The sequence below is a fragment of the Echeneis naucrates genome, chromosome 22 (genome assembly GCF_900963305.1).
Source record: "Echeneis naucrates chromosome 22, fEcheNa1.1, whole genome shotgun sequence".
NCBI classification, from domain to species: domain Eukaryota; kingdom Metazoa; phylum Chordata; class Actinopteri; order Carangiformes; family Echeneidae; genus Echeneis; species Echeneis naucrates.
In genome coordinates this window covers 11,487,786-11,510,709 of record NC_042532.1, presented here as the reverse complement: position 1 = coordinate 11,510,709, position 22,924 = coordinate 11,487,786, and the positions used below count along the sequence as shown (strand labels likewise).

The window sequence follows — 22,924 nt, the reverse complement described above, 5'->3', positions numbered from 1 at the left end:
TCGAAACTTTCCAAATCTGAAACTGGGCTTGTGTTGGAAGAGCTAAAAAAAACAAAACAAAACAAACAAAAACAGACACGAGGCGGTATCGCTCCGTCTCTATCCATCTGTAAAAGGATACACCCAGTCCAGCTTGAGTTTGCTGATGGACAGCTCGCCTCTGGTCTCCAGGCAGTAGCTCTCCACCTGGTCTTTGGGCATGTGCATGGTGATAGGACGGCCCTTCAAATACATTTTCACATAACCTTCCTCTAGAAGAAGCAAAGTATATGTTCAATAAGGTGACATACATGTAAAAAAAACACAACAACAACAACAAAAAAAACACATACATGACATCGGTTTTTATATTGACATTATTTGACATGATAATGTGAATACATTTATCGATGACATGGCTGAATGTGTTGAATGGAGTGAAATGAGATGATGAATGCGTGATTTTTTTTTTTTTTTTTTTTTTTTTGCTGTGATCAAAGACTCAATTAAAGACAACAAATGACAGAATTTACAAACACAAAGAAATTAGCTTTTGATCTGACTTTATTAGTCATTTCAAACACATTTGTATGACAACAAAGAGCGCAAAATGAACTGCAACATTTGTTAAAGACTCCAGCTCATAAATATTCAGCTCACAGCAGAGATTAACCAACATAAAATGCAGACACAAGCAGAGCAAATGGAAATGTTATGGGGGGAAAAAAAACACATACTCAAACTTTTTGAAATTCTCATTAATTTATAACATGCTAGGACTGAAAATAAATCATGCAGACCAAGGGAACCAAAACAAACAAAATGAACCATATTTTTTCAAAACTCATTAGAAGAGAAAAATATGATAGCTCTTATCTTTTTTAAAGAGGTGTTGCTGTAAAATCTGTGATTTCTCTTGAATGTCCATTGACAGACATGTCCAGACCAAGACATTTGGTGCAAATATGACACCTACTGTTGACCGTCTTTTCCTGTACTGACCTGCTCCCACTGAGTATATGATGGTTTGTCACTGAAATAAACCTACAGGAACTAGTAACATATCTGGAAGTACTGGCTCGGGGATTTAATGGGGCTTCTGTAACTGGGGGTGTCAAGAGTGGAGTACGAGGACAAACTCCCTGACTTCCTCAACTGGAGGCTAAAGTTTGGGGTCTTTCTTGTGGGTGGCACCTTGGTGACACCCCCCTTTCTGGCCGTGCTGGCCTTGAAGTTTTCTGAGGTTTGCCGGGGGCTGGCAGCTGAACGGGTTGTCACAGCTGAAGCAGCGGCGCTGCCGCTGGTCCCTTTCTGTTTGGCAGAGCGACTGAGGTAAATCTGTACTGTGACTATAATGTAGATGGAGAAAAGAGCAGATGACGAAGAGGGTGGTGGAGGTTGTCAGGACCAGTTGGGTGGAGGGGACAAGAAGGATCAAGAAATGCAGAGGGTGGAGGAGGTTGGTAGAATAAGTTAGACGGATGTAATGGCTATTTTCAGTATTATATATCGTAAGACCACCATCAAATTGTAAGCAACACAAACTATTCAAATTAAACTAAGAGAGTTGACTCCTATTTTGATCCACTATCATTTCTTATTAATATCCAGCAGACTTATTATTAGTCCAAGTATCAAGTAAGATCTGGCTCAGTGGTCTAAATCAGTGGCTCCCAAACTGGATTTTCGGATCCATGCAAGAGGTCACAATATAATTACTGGGACAGCAAAGAAAGGATAAGCCTCCTGTCCTTGGTGCTATATCAATAAAAACATATTTGATTTGATTTTAAGATGTTGGGAACTACTAGTTAAGATGCTTTTAGCGTTAAATTTCTGAAACTGTCTGAAAAATAGTTATCCTGTCACAAGCCTGGATAAACAGCAATATTCTGTAGAGGAAATTAACCTGGCTTTAATAGCAGCCTTTTTTAAATCCTATTCAGCTTTGTGAGCACTTTGTAGAAAGGGACTAAGCCTACATACAAACAGAAAACACTTCAGGCTGGGTGAGAAAACTAGAAGCAGTAATATCAAACAGACTCCAATAGGAACTACCTCAGAAAAGAGACTGAATGTGTTTGTTATGCAAATATTCATTTTGAGGGTGGGAAGATAATAAGAGCTGGGGCAAATCTACTTGCTCTGAACTGCAGCGAGGAATCTCAGAAGAGAGGATTTAAAGAGTTTGCCAAAAAACTCAAAGCGACTGAGAGGAAGCGAGTGTCAGAAATCTTTGTGCTGTTACTATGGTGACAGAGATAAAATGCCTACAAGTGAAAGTGAGCAAACAGACACTCTCTGGTGAAGCTCCAACTTTCTCTGAAGTCAAACAAGTATGGCGGCACACAAGAGAACTGCAAACACTGCAATCACACTCCGACGCAGCGTTCGGTGGGAGTTAAATAGGGTGGTTGCGTGTGTGTGTTAATTCAGTCTCAAAACAATTTACAGCAGGATAACTCACAGACACACACACAGGCCAACTCCTGTCCCTGTCTGGACAGCTCTCTGATCATTGCATTGAAGACATTGAGGCAGAAAAACCCGGCACATTACTTATAATATCAAAATAATAGTCCAGATTTCCTTCCCTGAATATGTAAGACAGACAAGAGCAGAGGTGAAGCATTCATATGGATAAAAATAATTCATCTGCATTGTTCAGAGAGCTGTGGCAGCTTGGGGGCATTGGAGGAGTGGGTGGGTTGGGGGTGGGGGCATCCTACCTTTGCAGTGGGTCACACGTCGCATCCCTTGTAAAAGGTCACAGAGAGAGAGACACAAGCACCAGGTGAGGGGTGGCATGGCTTCCTCACTTCCTGGTTCATCCTAATACCAGTGCACTTGCACTTCCTTGTGCCAACGAACAGCAGCGTTTGTCCTTAATGCTCTTAATGACACTCGTTTTCTGGGTGATGAAGTCTCACCCTCTCCTGCTATCTGGTGTGTAAATTATTAAATCTAACTGCCTCATTGTTGGTTTGTTTATCCCACTATGAAGAAAAAAAAAAAAAAGCAACAGACTTAATATTCTAAATTAACCTTTTTTTAATTGTGGAAATCATTCCAGCATTTTTTTTATTGAAACTCCTACAGAACACTGTTGCTTTCACTTTCTCAACGTACAGTTTATTGAATTAGATAAACCCCTCTGCATGTAATCTTCATGGATTACAACTAAGCAGAATATTGGCAGAATTCACTGTTGTAGCTATCATGTGTATGGTTGATTGCCATGCGGGGGCAGTTTGGTGGCCACCACAGTCCTGTAACTCACAGTTTGGAATGTGATTATTGCTCCATAATCAATTCTAGTGTCCATCAATTGTTGTGCATCAAAGACGATTATTCCTGCAGGACCAAACCAGGGAGCAGAGCTATTTAAAGCCCTTTAGCAGGTCAGACTTTCACATTGACATGATTCATTGATAGGGATATGAACTGACTAAACAAGTCTATGCCATAATATGATGGGTTCAGTCTGACATGCAGAGAATACATAATAATTTTGCATTTGGATCATAGTCATTATAATGATACTATTAGTGATGGAGCACCCAGTTCTACATTTTCAGTCTACAAGGCTCAGATAGGCTCATTTTGGGTCCAGCTTGAAACCAAGATATTGTGGCTCAGATGTGGGAACCAAACGAAAAATTGTACTGTAGTTCAATTTAGACCAAAGTCAATAGCATGCTGGGGATGAAAACTCTGATCAATACTAATCTCATTACACATTCAGTGCCAAGTATTTCCTGGTCTTCAGTTAAAAAATAACTGTGTAAGAGTATGTGTAGCTGTCAGGTTCATGCTTTTGAAAACATTACAGAAGTCATTCACGACTCATTCTCTGCTCTTTTCAAAAGCTTTCAGATCTTTCTCTTGCTCGTCTCCTCTGTTTGTCTGTCAGCCTTTTTGCTGCCTTTTTGCTGAGCAAAAGTTGCAAAGTGGTGTATTAGGTGTCATTACTTAAATGGAAGTGAAAGTTTTTTCAAACTAGTTGAAAATTGCTCCCTCGTAGCCATTTTGACTGAAGCTCAAGTTAAGATTATACTTGTAACCACGGACCCATAGCCAGAACAGCAGGATATAAACAGTAGCTTTTCATCAAACTTAACTGAAAACCACAAATAAACACTCGTGTGTTTTACGTAAATTATGGAGAAAGAATGTAACAAAAAGAAAATGTGAACAGATATTTGGATGTGAAGATGCAGTAATGGATGATGTAGACAAGTTACTTGTTAAAGAATGGAACGGTGGAGAGGATGATTCCTTGACACTGGCATTCAAGTAGGAATATAGAAAAAGTTAATAAATAATTCCTTATTTTTGTTTTCCTGCTGAATGCATTGGTGTGTCTCTAACACAGAGAACTGCTGAGCAGCAGCCCGGTGTAATGCTCCATGGGTTGTATCATAGCATGAAAACTATCATAGCTGTCAGGCTACAGCGCCATAACAAACCTTCTGGGTCTTACCTGCGTTGAACACTGGATCCCTCTGTTTGCTGTAAAGTAAAGGAGGGAACACGCAGCTGTCAGTCAGGAAATGTATGCCATTGTGATGAAAATGCTTTTAATCTATTGTTATTTATTTATTATTATGCCCATCTTACCTGCTGTCACTTCTTTTGCCGCTGGAGTTGCTGCCAGTGGATCCGGCGCGAGTTCGGTTGCCCTTGGAGTCACCTGAATCTTTCCGTGTAAGTGTCCCAACGTGTTCGTTTGAGTTGGCCCTCCTCACAGTGCTGTGGTAAGAAGGAAGGTGGACATAGGAGGTGGAGGGGGGCACAAGAAATAGGTCATAAAACTAACTGACGGTGCTTTCCTAAAAATGGCTTCTGCTAAAGTTTTCATCCAAGAAACAGCCTTGTAAGCATATTATTTTGATTATTCAGCTGAGATGTGTCTCTAGACGTTGCAATTTTAAGAAAACTCTCACTACCAGAGAAAAGTAGCTATTTGTTTTTTTCCCCAAAAACTTTCACTGTGGTAATTGCAAATGCAGTCAGTGCAGACCTGTGCAGATCTGCATATCGCTGGTGCCGACACCCTGCCTATTCACAACAATGAAAAGGCTCCATCAGCAATCCAACGGCCAGTAGGCGCCTAATCCATTCTATGGGAGCATAGTCTTTTCAAATCCTAAAACTGGCTGGTTGTTGTTATCCCTTCTGGAGAGCCTGCATGTGTTCGGTCAGTATTGAGCAGAACAGCAGAACATAAAAAAAAAAAAAAAAAAAAAAAAGAGCGAGAGACACTGCTGGACTGTTTGCTGTGTTGTCCCATGAGGAGTCATAGTAATTGGACATTTGGGAAGGCTGTTGTGCGGAACGCTAATGTGACCAGTCTGCAGGTTAGACAATCTCAGGCTCTGCTGGAAAAGTTTATGGATTTCTTAATCAAAATGAAGTGAAAGTTACAGATGAGACGAATGGCCAAAGTCACACATTTTTAGTGTAGTTTTAGTGATTTAGTGATTTAGTGATTTACGGTCACAACTGAAGATGATGGTTAACACCGTAATGTCTGTGATGCGGTGATGGTGTTATACTGCGACCAGTAACATACTGCAACTGAATGACGCTCTCACCTCAGGGGCAGATAGAGAATTCTGGTAGAGCGAGACAGAGAGGACAAACTGGACAGACTGGCAGGACATAAGCAGGATACAAAATGGTTGAAATGGTGTGTTTTCAGAGAAGAACAACACAAGAGAACAGACAAGTAGACAGGAAAGATGGTAAAGACAGATGACATCTGTTTATCTTGTATCTTGTACCCACAGTTTATATCCACATGAATCTCATGAAGATTTCTGCTCTACATCTACACCACTCAAGATGAGATCAAATGGTGACAGCTTTGGATTTAGTGTCAGGAAGATGTCCTTTATGTTCTGTACATTTGAGTCAAATATTTAAGACATGGAAGAGAATATAATTAATATATTTTTGGTTTGTATAAATTGGGGGGGGGGGTTGTTCAAGAGTGTATGATCTCTGCACTTCTTTATCAGGAGTAAATGATCTTTGAGTAAAGGAACAAGTCAGCTAAGCTGGAAACTGTTCAGAGAAATACAAGTCCAGGTACCATCAGGACAAATGGCACTTCCTGCATCAACACTGTCCTGCTGTTTGCCTAGACGCTCCAGTATCACGCTGGTTACATTTCAATTTGTCATTCTTCGTCCTCACCAATAAATCTCACTGCGTGAGTAAACAAATATTAAAAAAGTGTCAGCTCTCAATGCTGTGAAATAGCCCCAGGGGAGAAATATAGACACACATGGAAAAACAAGAAAACAACACCTCAGGAGAGTTAACATCTGTTCTGGCTGGAGCTGTTCTCTGCTGTCTGCAGAGCTTCATCTGATTATGGTAATATCATTCAGACAAAGGAAAAGCTTATTATTTCGCTGACAGACAAGACTGATAACCTGCACTCCACATTCAGGCACAAACACTCACAGATGCACACACACACACACACACACACACACAAAAACACGCACACAAACATATCAGGGCGAAGCAGAGATCGTGATGACAGCACAGTGTCTCTGTTTATCAGCCATGTTTGATGGCAGGGGTTTTCGGCTGATAAAAAGCCCCAAATGAGACGATTTATTGCTAAAGTTAGCTGATACGACAGAATATCTGCAGGAAAAACTAAACGTGTGGAAACAAAACAAGCTGGCCTCCTTTAAAATTGAAAACGATGTCAGTTACAATAATTCACTTTGGTTGCCTCACCTCTTGCTGGCTGGTGTGCTGGTGTCCTTCCTGGTTCCAGATCCAGATGGAGAGGGCAGAGTGCTGCTGCCCTTCTTTGGTAGGATGGTCCCATTATTTACCGTGGGCCGTAATGGCAGGGTGGCAATCATTGGCCTGGCTGGAAGTGACAGGACAACAGCAATGACTTAACTCTGGCCTTCAATCAGCATCAGCCGCACTAGTGACAATTTAAGTAACATCCGGGAGTGAGCCGTTGCAGCATGCTGGCCTCAGAGGTTGGCATTCCTTGCTGTATTATATAATCTTGATAATAACTGCGACGAGAAAATAATCCAAGATTATATTTAGAGAATAAAAGAGTAGATGAAGTGCAAAGCCTCCAAACATGCATTGGTTTATTTCTTGTTATTTCAGACAGAATGAAATAGAAATATGGTTAGACTGAGACTGTTCTGCTGTTAAATTATTTAATGAACTGACTGAATTATAGTCACCTGAATCTAATGAATAGAAAACAAAACAAAAACAGTGTAGCAATGATACACGTGTGTCTCTCACTGTGTAAAGTCCACTTGTGTGTGTTTATAAGGACAATAATAATATTACCAAAATGAAATCAAATTGAGCCTTAAGCAGCACCTGTATCCAACGTTCCCTGGGATGTTACTGTGCCCTTAAGAGGGTTTGAAGAGGCACAGATACACACATACCATACAGTCTCTGGAGTCCTCCCTATGAAAATGCATTTTCTCAGTTTAAGGCTTTGTTTAACATTTAACATTGTTCTATTAAATTGAGTTTCTATATAGCAGCTCTTCATGTTCATACATCATTTGTAGAAGTTGGTGCGCCAACACAAAAAGTGCATCATGCACATACATAGACATGCACGCACATGCCCCACCCCACCCCACCCCCCACCACACACACACACACACACACACACACATCCCTCAGGCCCAGAATAACAAATCCAAGCCCCAGCTTTATCTGCAGTGATAAATATTTAATAGACACTGTTTCATCCAGCACAGATACACAGACACACAGACACACACACGCACGCACACGCAGACACAAATGTGCACTCAGGCCTCCACACACATTTCAAATCGGTTATCTTTCATGTAGCAATTACGCAGCAGGGGTAAACTGAGGTTGTATTTTAGTTAGCATGTTAAAGAAGACGAATGTGTGTGTTTCTGTGTATCCATGACTCTCTGTCTGCAGTCTGCATGCATGTATTAGGCTTTCCAAAGCAGATCATTCTGCCTCGGCAGAGATGAGCAGGCTGCTGGCTCCCTGCAGCTCAAAGTGGAAACAATGAGGGAAAGCGGCTCTGAGTCTGAGTCATCATGATTCAACTCCCAAATCAGACCAAAACTCCTTCCACAGAGTCACTGGCAGCAGCTCAGACTCTTAATCTGTTCCTGTTTTGGGACCCAAATGCACATAAAACGCTGCATAAAGTGCAGATGATTTCATACGCAGGCGTCACTGTAATGTTCGAGTGCATCAAGCAGCCCTTAGCTGCAACATAATTGTAACTCATTCTCTTGCTAGAGTTAGATGGAATGAATAAGACCACTCATGTTTATTCAACATAAATGTAACCTTTTCTCATTCCTCTGGTGTCTGTAATATGGTATAGTTGTATAACAAGTAGCATAACAAAGTGCATCATACTTCCTCGTTATTGTGAGTTTTAGAGGGAATTGTCCTCCAACAGAATGAACACAGATACGTCATCACCAACTTACTTTTGCAATGGATAATTATATCATAAAGTTCTCAGACCCAAAAACACTGGAAAGGGGCTTGTTTAGTGTTTCCCAAGGTAAACAACATTATTCCTACTTAGATCACAGTGCATTGACCTCAGGCAGTGCAGTACTGACAGTCAGAGTCTGTTTCCAAGTGAAATACTAGACTATAAACAACACTACAACAGTACTAGCAGGCAGTGACTGAAATGTGTTTGTTTGTACACACAACAGCAGGCCTGGTTAGTGTAGAGAGACTGGACACAGTCAGCCTACCTGTCTTCCCAACATTGCTGTCTGCTGAGGGAGACTTTCTCATCACAGCAGGGTCTATACATGTAACACACAGTACATTTCACAACACAAAACAGTCCAGGAAGAAGAAAGGACAGGAGATCGACAACTAGTCAGCCAGAAACAAAACAGGATTTGAAGGAGACTTCATCTGAAGAGAGAGGACAGTGGGAAAGGACAGAAAGGATGCCTACCAGAAATCAGGCGTTAAAGCTTGCGTGTGTGTTAAATCAAATTAGATGGCAACGAAGTGTGATACCAGTGAACCTGCAGACCCTTTTCTTCACTTTCCAGATGAACTGGCTCAACGACTCATTACCAAACACAAGCGCTTGTTGTATGTTACCTTTGGTCGGTCCCCTGCGTGATCCCATAGCCTGCTGCTCCTCAGACAAGTTGAGCCTGCGGACCACGTCAGCCAGAGCGGACTTCAGCAGCTGGATTTCATCCTCCTGCATCTGGACCCTTTGCTCCAGGGAGGCGATTCGGTCGGTCACCTCCATACTGCTGGCTGCTGACGCGCTGTCATCTGAGGAGACACAGAGACGCTGATGTTAGAGATGCAGTGAATGACACTCAGCTGCCACAACAGAGGTAAAGTTGTCTTGTGAGTCAGTGTGTGATTATATGAGTTAGCTGGTGATTCCTCATGAGAGGTACACAACATTTTTATTAACAGCTTGATTAGTTAGAGTTTATTATTTACCTCTGCCCAAAGCTAATGCAGTGTAATTAGTGTAATACCATAAACTGCTCCCTGCTAAAGCCATACCAGATGAATACAGATAAATACATACAGATGAATCAACAGCTCATAAAGCAGTTCTACCAAGAACTGAGCAGTTCAACCTTCATGATGTGTCCTCATCAATTCCTTGGCAAGAGTTAGATCAAAAGATCAATATCATGCTCACATCTAGACAGTAAATGCCACGCTGGAGACAAGAGACAGCAAAGATTCACAGGAAGTCTGGAAACAGGACTGGAAATGTATTAAAAACAGACATAAAGTACTAATAATTAAGCTTTACAGTTACATGGCTGTTTTGCCTTTGGCTGGCTGGACCCAGTTTTGGATTTAACTATTTCTGTTTGGTCGCAGCAAAACTGGAGAATACAGTACAGAGTACAGAGTCTAACTGACATACTGAGACTGTAACATTTTCAGCAGACATCAGCTTGATGTATCCATCAACATCTGTACATACTTTTAATTGTACAAATGCAGAATGGAAATTATTTCTAAGGAGTATTTTTTTTTTTATCATGTGCTCTTCTAATCTTTCAATAACTGTGTGAGCTTTTGTTTATCTTATTTATTTTTTTATTTTTTTATTTTTTTATTTATTTCCAGCAGGGTTACGGTTACAAAATACACTGTACATATATATATATTCTCTGAATTATGGAGTTTTCATTGAAAGAAAATGAGACAGAGAGAAAATCCAGCACTGGAACAAAAACAGTAAACACAAGCTCAATTTTACCCTCTTTGTCTGAATGTCTTGTCTTTGAAGCTTTCACTTTGTGCAGAGAGCAGACTGCTTTTCTTTTCATTCATGAGCCTGTTCTCAAGGTCTGTTCTTTGAGCTTAAACCAACTTAACACATTATTATCACCTCCCCACCTGACACCCCAACAGGAGCCAAGCACTGGCCACCAGGGTCTGCTCCATTATAACACTCGTTGATGCACACACACAGACACACAAACACACACAACCTTCCTCATTAGGGCTTTCATGTCACAGAGGTTTGATGAAATATTAATGTAAATCACTGCTGTGTCTTCCCTGCAGACTTGTAATAACAGTCTGATGCATTATGTATTAGGGAGCAGGCATCTGGTGATTAAGCAGATCTGCGCCGTGTGTTCCCCCGTGAATCTGCGTTAGACCCCAACGGTCTGCCTCTCGACTTCAGTAAATAAAAGTACGGCAGTCTTGAAACTGTGCCTGAAATCAGACAAAGTAGTCTGATGATCATCTGAGTCTCCCTGGGGATTCAGGAGGTCCCTGACCAAAGCCTTTTCCTAAATAATCACTTGTTGAGAAAAGAAATACAGTCCATTCGATCAGTGCTGTAATGACACAGAAGGATTGGAACAATCACTAAAATGTATAACAAAAAAACTTTTTTTGCTGTGATAATATCATGGGAGGAGTGAAACCCTGATGTGTGTTGCTGTCGGACTAATGATAAAATATACTACATTAATATTAATCAATGTTGGTAAAAATAATGTACTATTTAACCAATCAAAACATGTTTCTGCTGCAAAAATTACACATACTCAGGCTTGAAAACTATCACATACAGCCAGATACATCTACTAAACTCTCTCTGATGATAATTAGTGAAATGATATACTTGTGCATGGGCCACTGCAAGATTGTCAAACTCTTTTAAATACCCAGCAAGTAATCCTAACACAAAGAGGTCAGGGAGGTCATATTCATTTAATTGGCAGAACAGGTAAAAAAAAAAAAAAAGAAGCAATTTTCCAGATTTTTTTGTGAGTGGGCAAATTCCATTAGTGAGGAGAATCCTGCAGCTGTTAGTTGGTTATGAATGGCTTTACTCAAGAAGACTCTCCATCGGACAGGATGGTAAATTGGTGCATTAAGGACTGCATTGGGACGCCTGAAGCTTGTAACAGAAAATGGAAATGAACAGATTCAGAATGGCCGAATCAATCAATTACAATTTCTCACACAGAAACACAGCAGTTCCATCTGTAGCTGCACACACAGGTATCCTCCGATGTCCTGCTTTATTTTAGTCACTCTTGTTGACTGATCAATGTTACCACCTACTCAACATTTCTGACTTAGAAAATGCAGGAAAATATTTGCACAGTGAAATTAGACTTCAGGGTTCATGAGCTTTGACAGCCTGCAATTTCATGATTGTAATACTGCCATTTCACTTCATTTATGAACTGTCTAATATTTTCATCTGCCCACCAAGTGAGAATCCCATAATAAAAATCCCCCATCTGGAGAAATGAAGTCAGATGAACACTGCAGGTGTGCAGTCTAAGACATTACACTCCCAACAGTGACCATAGAAGTGCCATGAAAAATATGTCTGCCTCAGTTAATGCACTCATACTTTCATTTACGGACTGGTTTCTCCTCAAAGATGAAGCTTTCTTGTTTTATAACACACAATGTCAATCTTACTTCTCCACGCCACAGAAAAAGCACACTCCAGATATAGAGCTGGATCTTAATATCTTTCTGCTCACCTGAGATGCTTTCCTTGTTCATATTCACATGCGGATGTGTGTCATAGAGTGAATATCCAGAGATAAAGCTTCTATTATCTGCTCAACATCTGTTGTGGATCTGTTCCCAGCAGTGACACAATGACAGCATGATACCATCAGCCGCTGAAGTACAATGACTGGCTGTCATGGCCGTGATTCTCCCAGCTCTGTGCTAACATCCTCCGTCTGTCACCCTGCTCCCTGGTTGAAACCTCTGGGGTAAATCAACGCCCCGAAGTGGTTCAAGGAAGAAAGTCAGAAAAGGTCAGCAAGTTTGGTGTTTGCTTTCATACAGAAAAGTGTGTTGACGGAGTGACGCTGATGTGCTAACAGTGGGGTCGTTGGGGATTTGGCTAAATGTATTCCTGATGTGTCTCGGCTCTCTAAGGTTTAGGTCACCTGCTTGGCTGTCCAGAGAGGCTGCATCATCGAGATGCCAATCTTAATTCAACAGAAAATCCATCTCCACATGTGTCCTCCTGCTTAACTTTAATTCCCACAAAAGCAGTTCGTTGCACCCCACCGACCTCCTCCAGTGTGCCGTTCACACCTGTCAGCCAGCTGCTTAAATGACTTCATTTGTGTCATTCTTCTTCAGCAGCTGGCTGTCTTTCTTTTTTTTGTGCCCGTTTCATTATCTGGTTAAAATGTGGCTGGGTCACGAACCCTGGACAGCTTCCTGAGATTTATTTGATCACGCTAATACATCGTGATAGGCTGCTCCCAGTTACCTTCTTCTGCAAGTCAAAGTCACTCTGTCAGGACTGCATTTATCTTTTATGTATCCCTCCATCACTTCAGCCACAGACATTCAAAGAAGGGCAAATAGTAAACAAGCTCTCTCTGCAGGTCATCGTTCTTGTTGTAAACCAACCACAGACACTCCACTTTAATCTTTTCCTTATTTCTGAGTCATTTACTGACCTCATTGTCATCAATAATAAATGCTGGGGGGTAAACACATGCCCTGACCCCCACTTAGACTCTCATCAAACAAAAAGATCAATACACAGAAGGAGTAAAAAGATTAAAATAGAGCAGTGGAAACATTTTTGATCAGCACAGAAGGTGCTCTCTAACACTTTCAGCAATGCACCGCAATATCATGTATAAAATATCTCCCGCAGCATCCCTCTGCTGACTTGGGATGTCTGTCCTTCAGCTGACTCACTCCCTTGCTTGGTAAACACTGGCACATTTATTATGTAAGGACGCACACACAAATGAAGGATAAAAGAGGAACTAGGTTAAAGTGATTCTTTTGGAGGAAATCCCATGAAATATTAGCATGTGCTCAAGCATCCCTGCGACTCTCCACTGAGAGCCGAAATGATTCATGTGTATTTTACTTTCACCCAGCAGTACAGAGAAACCAAACGATACGGCTGAATTGACTTGATGGAAAGTTTAGCTGCCAGATTAAGCCCCGCCACAATGGAGGGTTTTGAAAAACCACAACCAATGTTTGCAGAAAGCCAACAGATCAAAGAAACAAGAGGCTGCAGGAAATGGCCTGTCACAACAAAATGTGAATAATTCTCGTTTTACAGAGACTAAAAGCTGGAGCTGATATCTTTGCTGCTGGCACACCTATCATCTAACTGATTGCAGACAACGCAGTCCCAGTTCAGCAGCACCTTGCCAAACAGTTTTAATTTCATAACATAAATGCACATGGCCAGGTGGTGTGCTGCCATCCAGCCTGCTACAGACTGAGCCTGCAGGAAAGACGTTTCTGCAATGAGACCAATAAGTTATCACACTTATTAAAAAACCTGACTTCAGTCTGCTGTTGGTTGCGCTAATGGAAGTTTGGCCCTACTCATAATGAAACGTCGCAGGGATGTGATTTAGAGACAGAGTGAATGACGGCTCAGGAGTATGTAGAATATGTGAGAAGGAAAATGGCAACATTTTGAAATAGCAGACTCTCTGAGTATGACTGAAGCCATCCATCAGGTACATGTCAGAATGAAAAATCGCAAAATAAATGTAGTTAGAAATTTGAGACAGAATAGAAAATGAGAAAAATGAGAAGGAGAAAGTTTTTGGTTTCAGTGCCATGAATCCTATGCATCACTTGCAGTAAGCTGTGGTGGATCTGATGGAGTCGTATTAGTTGTTTTAGCCAATCAACAGCCAGATAAGAGATATAGACTCTTGGTTTATTTACAGCTCCTGTTGGACTGGGGCTTAGGAGCTATAAATAGGTGGATCAGAGAAGGGAGGGAAGCCCTCACACACGACCAGAAAAGATTAAAATGAAAAAATCAGCGCAGGGATGGAGGGGTAGCAAGGACAGATTGTTTTCATGTCAAATCCGCAACACTGAAGAATCACGAAGATAAAGGACTAAAAAAAGAGCTGGAAGTGTGAGTCCGAAGGGTCAAAGAGGGGACATGATGAGAGCCCTAATACCCACCCCAGAAATCCTACTGTCCTCATATGGACATGTTAAACCCTTCCTTCCTCCCATCAGTCACATCCTTCCTGAGGTCACATGCCATACACCGTTTGTACACACACACACAGCTTTTAAAAAGAGAGATGCTGGAGCCAATGATATAAAGAAGCAGCACTTGGTTTGCGTGATTAGATGGTACAACAGACACCATCTGTATTTTGTCTGTCTCCTGAGGGACTCAACACAAATTTATTGGGACAGAGGTAAGGAAGGGAAAGGTTACAACTGTTCCTCTCAGGAATAACAGTGAAATACAAACAAACAAATCCTGATCATTCTGGTGTGCAAAGTGGCTCACATCATATTTCTCCCATCACATTGAATGGTGTCATCTAAATTTTATGTGCCCTACAAAATTATATTTTTAAAATTCATGATCTGATTTTTATTGCGTGTCCATTTTCAAAACTATAACATCAACTTCCTGTCCTAATACTTTAGTAAGTCCTTAAAAATATTCTAAGACAGAGAGGAATTCGAAAGCCAAAAAGAGGAGATAATGAAAAAGAAAAAATATAGGAAAACAGTAAACACACACCATTAGATTAGCAATGGATCAAAAAGAAAACAGTAAGACTATTTTTTCGCCTTTGTCTAAATTGAAAAACCAACGTGTTCAGCGCCTCAGCTCATGTAGGAATCAGGAGCTTGAGAGCTTTTGTATCCATCTTCCAGCTAAAATGAGCTGGAATGTGAGAAGAGCAGGAGACTGACAGCTGTGAGCTCTGTGGTTTTATCTGTTTCTTTAGAAGGAAATTTCTGCTCAAGGAGACTCACCTTTGTAAGCCAACAAACCTGTAATGGGGCTCTCTGAGTTTTGAGCTGTCTCTTGACTGCTACTACTTTCCTTCTGACAACAATATATATCAGGGGCCCAGTTATGACAGCAGCAAATTTGATCACAGAACCAAGGTCTTAACCACTTCCAAGAAAATCACACACAACTTTATGACATCTCTGTTTGAATTCAACCACACAAACAATAAACAGATTAAGAAAGACATCTCTCTTGTTGCTCTGCCTTTTAAGGAGGAGAACAGTAGCACCAAGTCACGCTTGGCAGCACCTCCAGGCTGTGACAAAAGCCTCTTTCTCAGTCTCAACCTTTCTCCACATAAACCAGTGCTTTGTCTCTCAGAAACAAACAACCAGGAAGGAACAGGAGGCGGGACGCTCGTTCTATCCAATATGTGTGTGTGTGTGTGTGTTCATTGTTGTTCGTCCATCCAGTAACAGTGTTGTTATGGGAAACCAAATTTCCATTTTGGTGTGAGAATGGTCTCACACACATACAGAGACACTGAGCGAGAGATTGAACATGGGCCAATCATATATCTGCCATCTGGAGGGGAGAGAACATGCAGTCGCACTGTTGGCAGTGGACAAGATCATTACACAACAACGCTGAAGAGAAGTGTCTCACTTTTGGTATGTTGGTGTCTATTCCTGAATTCTGTCCTCCAAATGCCACATTGCATGGCTACAGTGAAGTTCAGTACATTTCACGCGTTATTATCTGAGCACTTACATGTTGGTGGTCTGACATTCAACTAAATCTGCATGTAGTCTATTTTCATTACCCGACCATTGACATCTCCCTGAAACACTTGTAAGGCGGCAACATCCAGCTTTGTTTTGTCTGAAGCTTATTATATTTCTCACTGTGGTCACAGTGGATTACTGGACAGACCTATTGCCCAGCAGCCACTGTTTGACTGGTCAGTGAACAAAGAAACACCCAAGAACCACACAGAGACCGAATTCATGACCAAAAAGACACAAATTAACAGCAAGATGACACAAAACAACCACAAAGACAAAGGTCTGTGGAGCCTCTGGACCCTTTGTCTCATAATCTGTCCACATGTACACAAATCTATACACAAGCTGCACATTTAATTCACTGGATGCCAAGTGGGTTATCAATATGATGCAATATGACAATTTGTAGCATCAAAAATTAGTGCGTGTTCTGTTCAATTTATTTCATTTGAGAAAATACCTTGCTGCTTCAGTTGTGCTTTATTTTAATCCTGAGCTTCATTTTTTAACAGTCCAGACATCATTTAAATTCTTCCCATAGCTCACTGGGTGGACGTTCATACAGTCACAGGGCTGAGAATATCACGTTTTCCTTTACCCATCACTCAAACTGACAGACCGACGACAGCAGAGGGGGAAACAAGCAAAATAATCATATCCACCATCTCTGCACCTGTGTGGTCAACATGATTTTTTATGGAATATTAAATGGGATTCTCCTCTTATCTTGTGTTCCTCCATCTGTTACAGACAGACTGAATGCACACACAGACACACAAAGCTGGGGCTTCCCACTTGGGTCTTCCATTAACAACAGATGTAAGAGACCAATTAGGGTGCTGCAGAGCCTCTGGGAGCTGCACTGCGGGCACCGAGAGGTTAATTATATCTGTTCACATCATAACTGGTCAGATGAAACCTTGGCCCAAAACTACCGGTGTGAAATAACCACACTGATGGGCCACAACTTCAGGGCCACTTGAGACAGCGATGAAGATAATTACCATGACTAAAATTGAGCTGATGCTCAACTTGTCACAGTAATTGAATTTATCTGTAATTAACCGTAAAACGGTTTGCCAATGTACTCTGATATTAAAGTGGGAGATCTATGCAACTGCACACGTAAATGCAGGAAAACATACTTTCTGATGCAACTCATTAGCATACTGGTTTGAGTTTTTTTTTTCTTACAGGATTTTAATGTATAAAAATCTATAATGCAGTTCACTTTATGGCCTGACTGCACTGAATACATTTAGTGATAGCATCAGGAAACAAGCGCAGACTGAAAATAATGGCATCTCTTTGGGATTCTGCTGACTTGTGTGATTTATTACTAGTCACCCTCCCCCACAGGTAGAACTTAACATTCTGCTAAGCACATTTACTGATACCATGTACAGTGAAAACATCCAACTTGCACACACACACACACACAAAGTCAGTGATTATATTTAGCACACTCCAGTTTTACATGCCTGATTGTCTTAGTGGGCCATGCCGGGAGGCTGTGTGAATGTATGTCAGTGGAGGAAAAGATAGGAATGACAGAGAGACGGGGTGAGGAAATACTCATTTGAACAACAGTAGGCATCTTCTGCCTGCTGGCTCAGGGAGCTGCTGAGCCACTGACTCCTAACCTTACCTCTGAGTAAAATACAATATGAGACCTCTTAGAGATCTGTTGAGTCTGCTGAGAAAGCTTTGTGATGCTTTTCCTGGGTAATGTAATGTACAAACTATTGGATATCTCAGGATATCCAATTTCAGTTATGAGAAAATAATATAGATAATATAGAAAATATAGTCTATAAATCTGAGAACTGAGTTGCAGTAGTAACTTTCCAGTGTTGTAAAATTCAATTTCTTGACAATTTCACTCAGCAGCGTCAGTGTACTCACCAACCTTGCATGTTGTCATTCGTGATAAATATTAGTGACTGATGATACTCACTGGAAAATTAATCAGTGAGTATCAGGCACCACATGGACACCAGGCTCTTGAGACAGATCATGAGGCAGGGGGCATTGCTCCTCAACCAGCAGCAAGCGAGGCTCACCAATGTCAAACACACACAGCTTGACTCTCCTGCAGTACAATCTGCTGTTTTAGATGGCACACCACAGAGAACGAGAAGCAGCTTCTGGGGAACCTGCTGCGGACGCTAAATACAGCTGCAGCATGTACGTGTTTAATCAGAACGCATTGGCGCTCTTAGTTAACGTTAGCAGTTGAATGTTCACCATTTTGCAAAATGAAAGAGAAAGTGAACCGCGAAGCCTTATCAGGAGAAAATAGGGGGCTGAAAATGTGGGACAGATAAGGACTGTGGGTACAGGAGGGAAAGGGTGCAGCATGACTTGAGAAGTCCAAACTGCCACGCTCGACATCTAGAGATAAGAAAAGAAAAGGCAAAAAAAAAAAAAAAACAGCGCAGAAAAGCACTTTGAGAGCCACTTGGGGCATTTTCTCAAGATCAAACAGTGTGGGACAGAGTCTGACGTAGTAATGAGGGTGGAATGTAACAGAGAGAGCTCAAGTCAAGGATAGAATAAAGTAAGGTCAAAGCTAGCAAGAGTCTCTGGAAATCCTGTGACACTGAGCAGGATAAAAAGAAGTGGAGAGCAACGTATGCTCAACTCTTACACTGCTAAAGGAAATCAATGTGAGCCTTGAAATGAACCAGCAGGAGTGGATGAGTTATCGCTTTCAGATCAATATGTAAGATATTGCTGCTCTGATACATGTTACAGATGAATATGGGCACACACATCATCTCAAAATATTCCCCTGTCTCAGTGCTTCACCATTGGCAATTTTTTATTTTTTTTTTTACAGCTTTGTATGATAGATGGGAATGCTATAGAAGACAGAAGAAAGGTGAAACATGCAGCAGGAAAAGAAAATAAATTAAATAAAATATTTTGAATTATTACTATGTGGCATAAATTTGAACTAAAGCAAAGGTCCTATGATCACAACTTCAATTAGCGTTTTTGTTCAGCTTCTAAATCAAGGAAAACAAGTCACCTTCCTCCCCCTCTTCCCTGCCATCCTTTCTTGGCAAGTGGTCGGTAACGCAAACAAGACTTTAATCCTAATCCCTCAACACGTGCCATCACCAATTGGGGTTTGGATGGAGACATGTACAGATGTACAGCCAACAACGGGTGGAGACTGGATGGAGTCACATCACCTCTACTGTGGATCAAAGCACCTCAAAGAAACATCAAACAAGCCTCATCTTTATTAATTTCCCTTCATGTCCCATGTTTCCATCCCATTCATCTGCACTCCATTTTTGCTATGGTTTGCTGACAAAAAGTTTCTGTTTAAGTCAACATTTGGTTTTTCAATTGAAAAACGTTCTTCCTTTTTCTGGGTTTGGGCTTCAGTTTGCAAACTACCCCGATCATCCTTCTCATCCTGCCCCCTTTTATAACGCTCTGGCATGTTGTGGTGCCACAGTCGGATTATTGTCGGGGTTAGAGCTCCGTCAGAGTGTCTGTGGCTGAAAGGGAACAAGTATAGATCAGGAAGATAAAAGGATGTGTGATCTGAATCTGAGCAGACATTATTATCTCAAAAGGTAATTGGGCGAATCACATGAGTGAATGCAGGAGGATGGATTTATTAGGATGGAATGTCAGGTAATGTGAGATTAACATGAGTGGGTAATCATCAGCATTAAAGTGCTATAACCGAGCCGGATTTACAGATTTACTTATTAAGACATCAAGAGCTTCGGGTGCATCAGGAGCCAATGAACAAGGAATCACATGAACTTGTGTTATCGTGGTAGCAGATGTGGATGTATTAGCAAACACAAACTCAACATAAATACTTCTCATTACCGTCTAAAGCAGCCTTTTAAACCCAATTTAACTCATTCTCTACCTTGCATACAGCTGTTTTTTTTATGTGTCCTGCAAAATGTTGCAGAGAATTTAAGGCCTGTTACACATTTTTGAAGTCGGCCTAAAACAATATAGATGTATGCATGCTAGTATGCTATGTGTTATTAGTTAGTGTAATTGTTTTAACTTGTCCACAGCAGCCAGAGATCTCTTTTTTCAGTGTTGCAGGATGAGAAATGGGTCTTTTAAATTTTAGACAGACACAGAAACTAGAATAAGCTAAAGTGACAATAACACCAGAATGAACCAGTAAATTTTATAAAAACAAGGTCAATCTTATTACCAGCTGCACACACCAAACTAATTCAATCAAACCTATCTTCTCCCAAAGTCCCAGCTGATTGTAAATGTGATTTAACAGAGGAAAAAGCTTCTCTCGAGGATTCACGCCCTTCATCCATTGTAAATCAGTGTGTGTATCCCAGTGTGTAACAGGACAAATTCTCAGTTAGCCTGAGCTAGAACCCAAAAAGCACGCAGCCTCCTCTGGTTCCTGCAGTTTAGCTGACCTAGACTCTGAACATTAGTCTGGTCGGATGCTCCACAACACAGAGGCCAAGAGAGGGAACGGATGACATCATTTTGCATTGAGTGTAGCTGGATTCAGCTGGACGAGTAGCATGAAGTCATTCTAGCCTACAGGCCCAACACATGCAAACACATGAATGTACCCTGCTCCCGTGCATGTGAGCATCCTCCTACTGACATACACATATCAGCCCCCACCACCCACACACACACACACACACAAAGCTCACCCAATTAAGCACTCTGTTGGAACAAGGAACAAGCCAGGGCTGCCTTTCTGGGAATTTGTTTTTGAGTGTGAAGTAAAGAGAGAGAGAACGTGGAGGCTGGAGGTTGGAAAATCCCTGGCAACAGGCCCTGAGCAGCATTTGTAATTTCATAAGCCTTCTCTCAGAGAGGGAAATATGACATTGTGAGGGATTACAAACAACCTCACACTTTCAGACATTGTAAAAATGTAAAGGAGACAAATATTATTACCTAAAACGTAGTATTCAAAATTATTTTAATATCTTTGAGAAGTATCTCAAGTTTAGGGAAATAGAAGACAAGACCACATTTGAAAAAGCGCTTAAAGTTTCTTGACATATTTCAAGGCTTTGATGGCAAACTTTTGTCACAAACTCACTGAGCCTGGAGGGCAAATTGCACAGCTTATAGTGTATTTGACAGTAAAGTAGAATTTTAAAGGTCAGTCATTTCCTCAGAGGACGTTCTAAACCTTCGATTGGTGCGCAGCTGCCTCTGCACCTGTTTTTCAGGTCCATCATACCAACCCACCTCAGGTGTTATCATTGGCACGCTGTCAGCAGTTTGATCATCACACAGGAATACAGCACCTGAGCAGGAAAGACACATTCACACTTCTTTTCTCACTCTGCCACCACAGATCAGGACCTTTTTTTTTTTTTTTGTAACTTGTAGGACAGAGGCTTTTTGTTTTCTAACACGCAATCCGCAGACACAATCCAATCAGTTTTGATGCCTCCTCGTTGTTACTTTTTCTTGCTTCGATTGTATACAACATGTACTATTTCTTGGGCAGGAAAACCTCACTTCCCTGTAAACATTTTCTGCTTTACTTAATCTATATCTCAGTGATAACCTTCTCTACGTCACCCATTTCCCTTTGACTGCATCGCCTCCTTTGTGATAATTAAATAAGAGAAATCCATGATGTGTAAAAGCTTTTAACTGGATTCATGACATGCGTGATTCATGAAAGTAGTAAAGTAACCAGTATCCATGGCAAAAGCTACATCTATGCAATTCCACAGGCAGGATTTGCACAGTTGATTTGCACAGACAATAATATTCCCTCAACCTGTCAACTGATAGTGCTTACACAGCATAGTACGTAATATTGATTCTTTCATTATCCACCAATGGCAACTGTTTTACTCCATGTCTTGCCAGTGATGGTTGGTGCTCACAAACCAGCAGCACTGAGTCCTTGGAACTGCTAAGTACAGTGTGGGGGGGGGGGGATTCAGATGCCCCGCTGATGTTGACAGCTGGTATCTGTTTTAGGGAGATTCCTCCCCACAGGCTTTTAAGTTTATCTTTAGTTAACTGGCTAAGCAAAGCTCAACCACAGCAAATTTAATCTCCCTTTGCTACAGTAATTTCTATTAGGGACACAGGAGCTAATCCTCTTTGTGTGGTGAGTTCATTAACTGTCAGTAGTGATGTATGACTCAACTTGCTAACATACATTTAAAAACAATACATTATTTCAAAGGAAACGTCTAAGACGGGTTGAACTGGGATACAGGTATGACTCTCAACAGAAAATTATCAAGGTGGGACATTTTTGAGTTTTTAGTTCAGTCTGATGATTTTGATTTAAAGCAATGAATTGAGCTTCTTGGACATAAATCCTAAACTGATGGCATTCTGATGTGTCATGCTGCCGTCCCTCTTCCCTGAGTCACCCTCACCCTCCCATAACATTAGCAGCCTGAAGTGTGACTTCTCTCTCTGCCAGCAAAGAAATCACACTCGGACACCGAGCAGAACACGGCCAACAGTTCAACAAACTGATCACAATCACTGAACAGGGGAACGATATATTCATGATATGCATTCACTGCATCGAGCAGCGTAATCAGAGCAGCACTGCAAGTGAAACACTGTTCCTCAGCTTTCCTTGTTCCTTTGGCTGTCATAGTCTGTTATGTTATGTTACATTATACCGACACTGATTCCAGGAACTTCCTTTGTTTTTTGTTTTTTTCCCAGTAAATATCCCCTGAAGTAAAGGCTTGACCTCACACATTTAAATGATGTCTTATACATTTATCAGACAAAGAGCAGGGTGGTTCAAACAATGTTAAAGTCATGCACAACAGCATAAAGGCTGAGCTCACTGCATTTTATCCAAGCCCTGAGAGCTGGAGCCAAAATAGCTCATGCCTGCAAC

The 22,924-nt window shown here is 41.2% G+C and overlaps 1 protein-coding gene across 7 annotated transcripts in view; it reads right to left on the bottom strand.

Annotated features, from left to right (window-relative positions):
- eml1 (EMAP like 1) overlaps window positions 1-22,924 on the bottom strand; it is a 40,879-nt gene that overhangs the window by 7,018 nt on the left and 10,937 nt on the right. For 3 of the 7 annotated variants that reach the window (XM_029493490.1, XM_029493487.1, XM_029493488.1), the window contains exons 2-9: window positions 9,124-9,306; window positions 8,760-8,813; window positions 6,739-6,877; window positions 5,577-5,633; window positions 4,600-4,731; window positions 4,463-4,491; window positions 2,709-2,735; window positions 122-251 (exon numbers count right to left, since the gene is read on the bottom strand). In XM_029493490.1, coding sequence (XP_029349350.1) covers window positions 122-251; window positions 2,709-2,735; window positions 4,463-4,491; window positions 4,600-4,731; window positions 5,577-5,633; window positions 6,739-6,877; window positions 8,760-8,813; window positions 9,124-9,306 — 751 coding nt within the window. The remainder of the gene's footprint in view (window positions 1-121; window positions 252-2,708; window positions 2,736-4,462; window positions 4,492-4,599; window positions 4,732-5,576; window positions 5,634-6,738; window positions 6,878-8,759; window positions 8,814-9,123; window positions 9,307-22,924) is intronic. The other 4 variants (XM_029493489.1, XM_029493492.1, XM_029493491.1 and 1 more) reach the window with 4 other exon arrangements.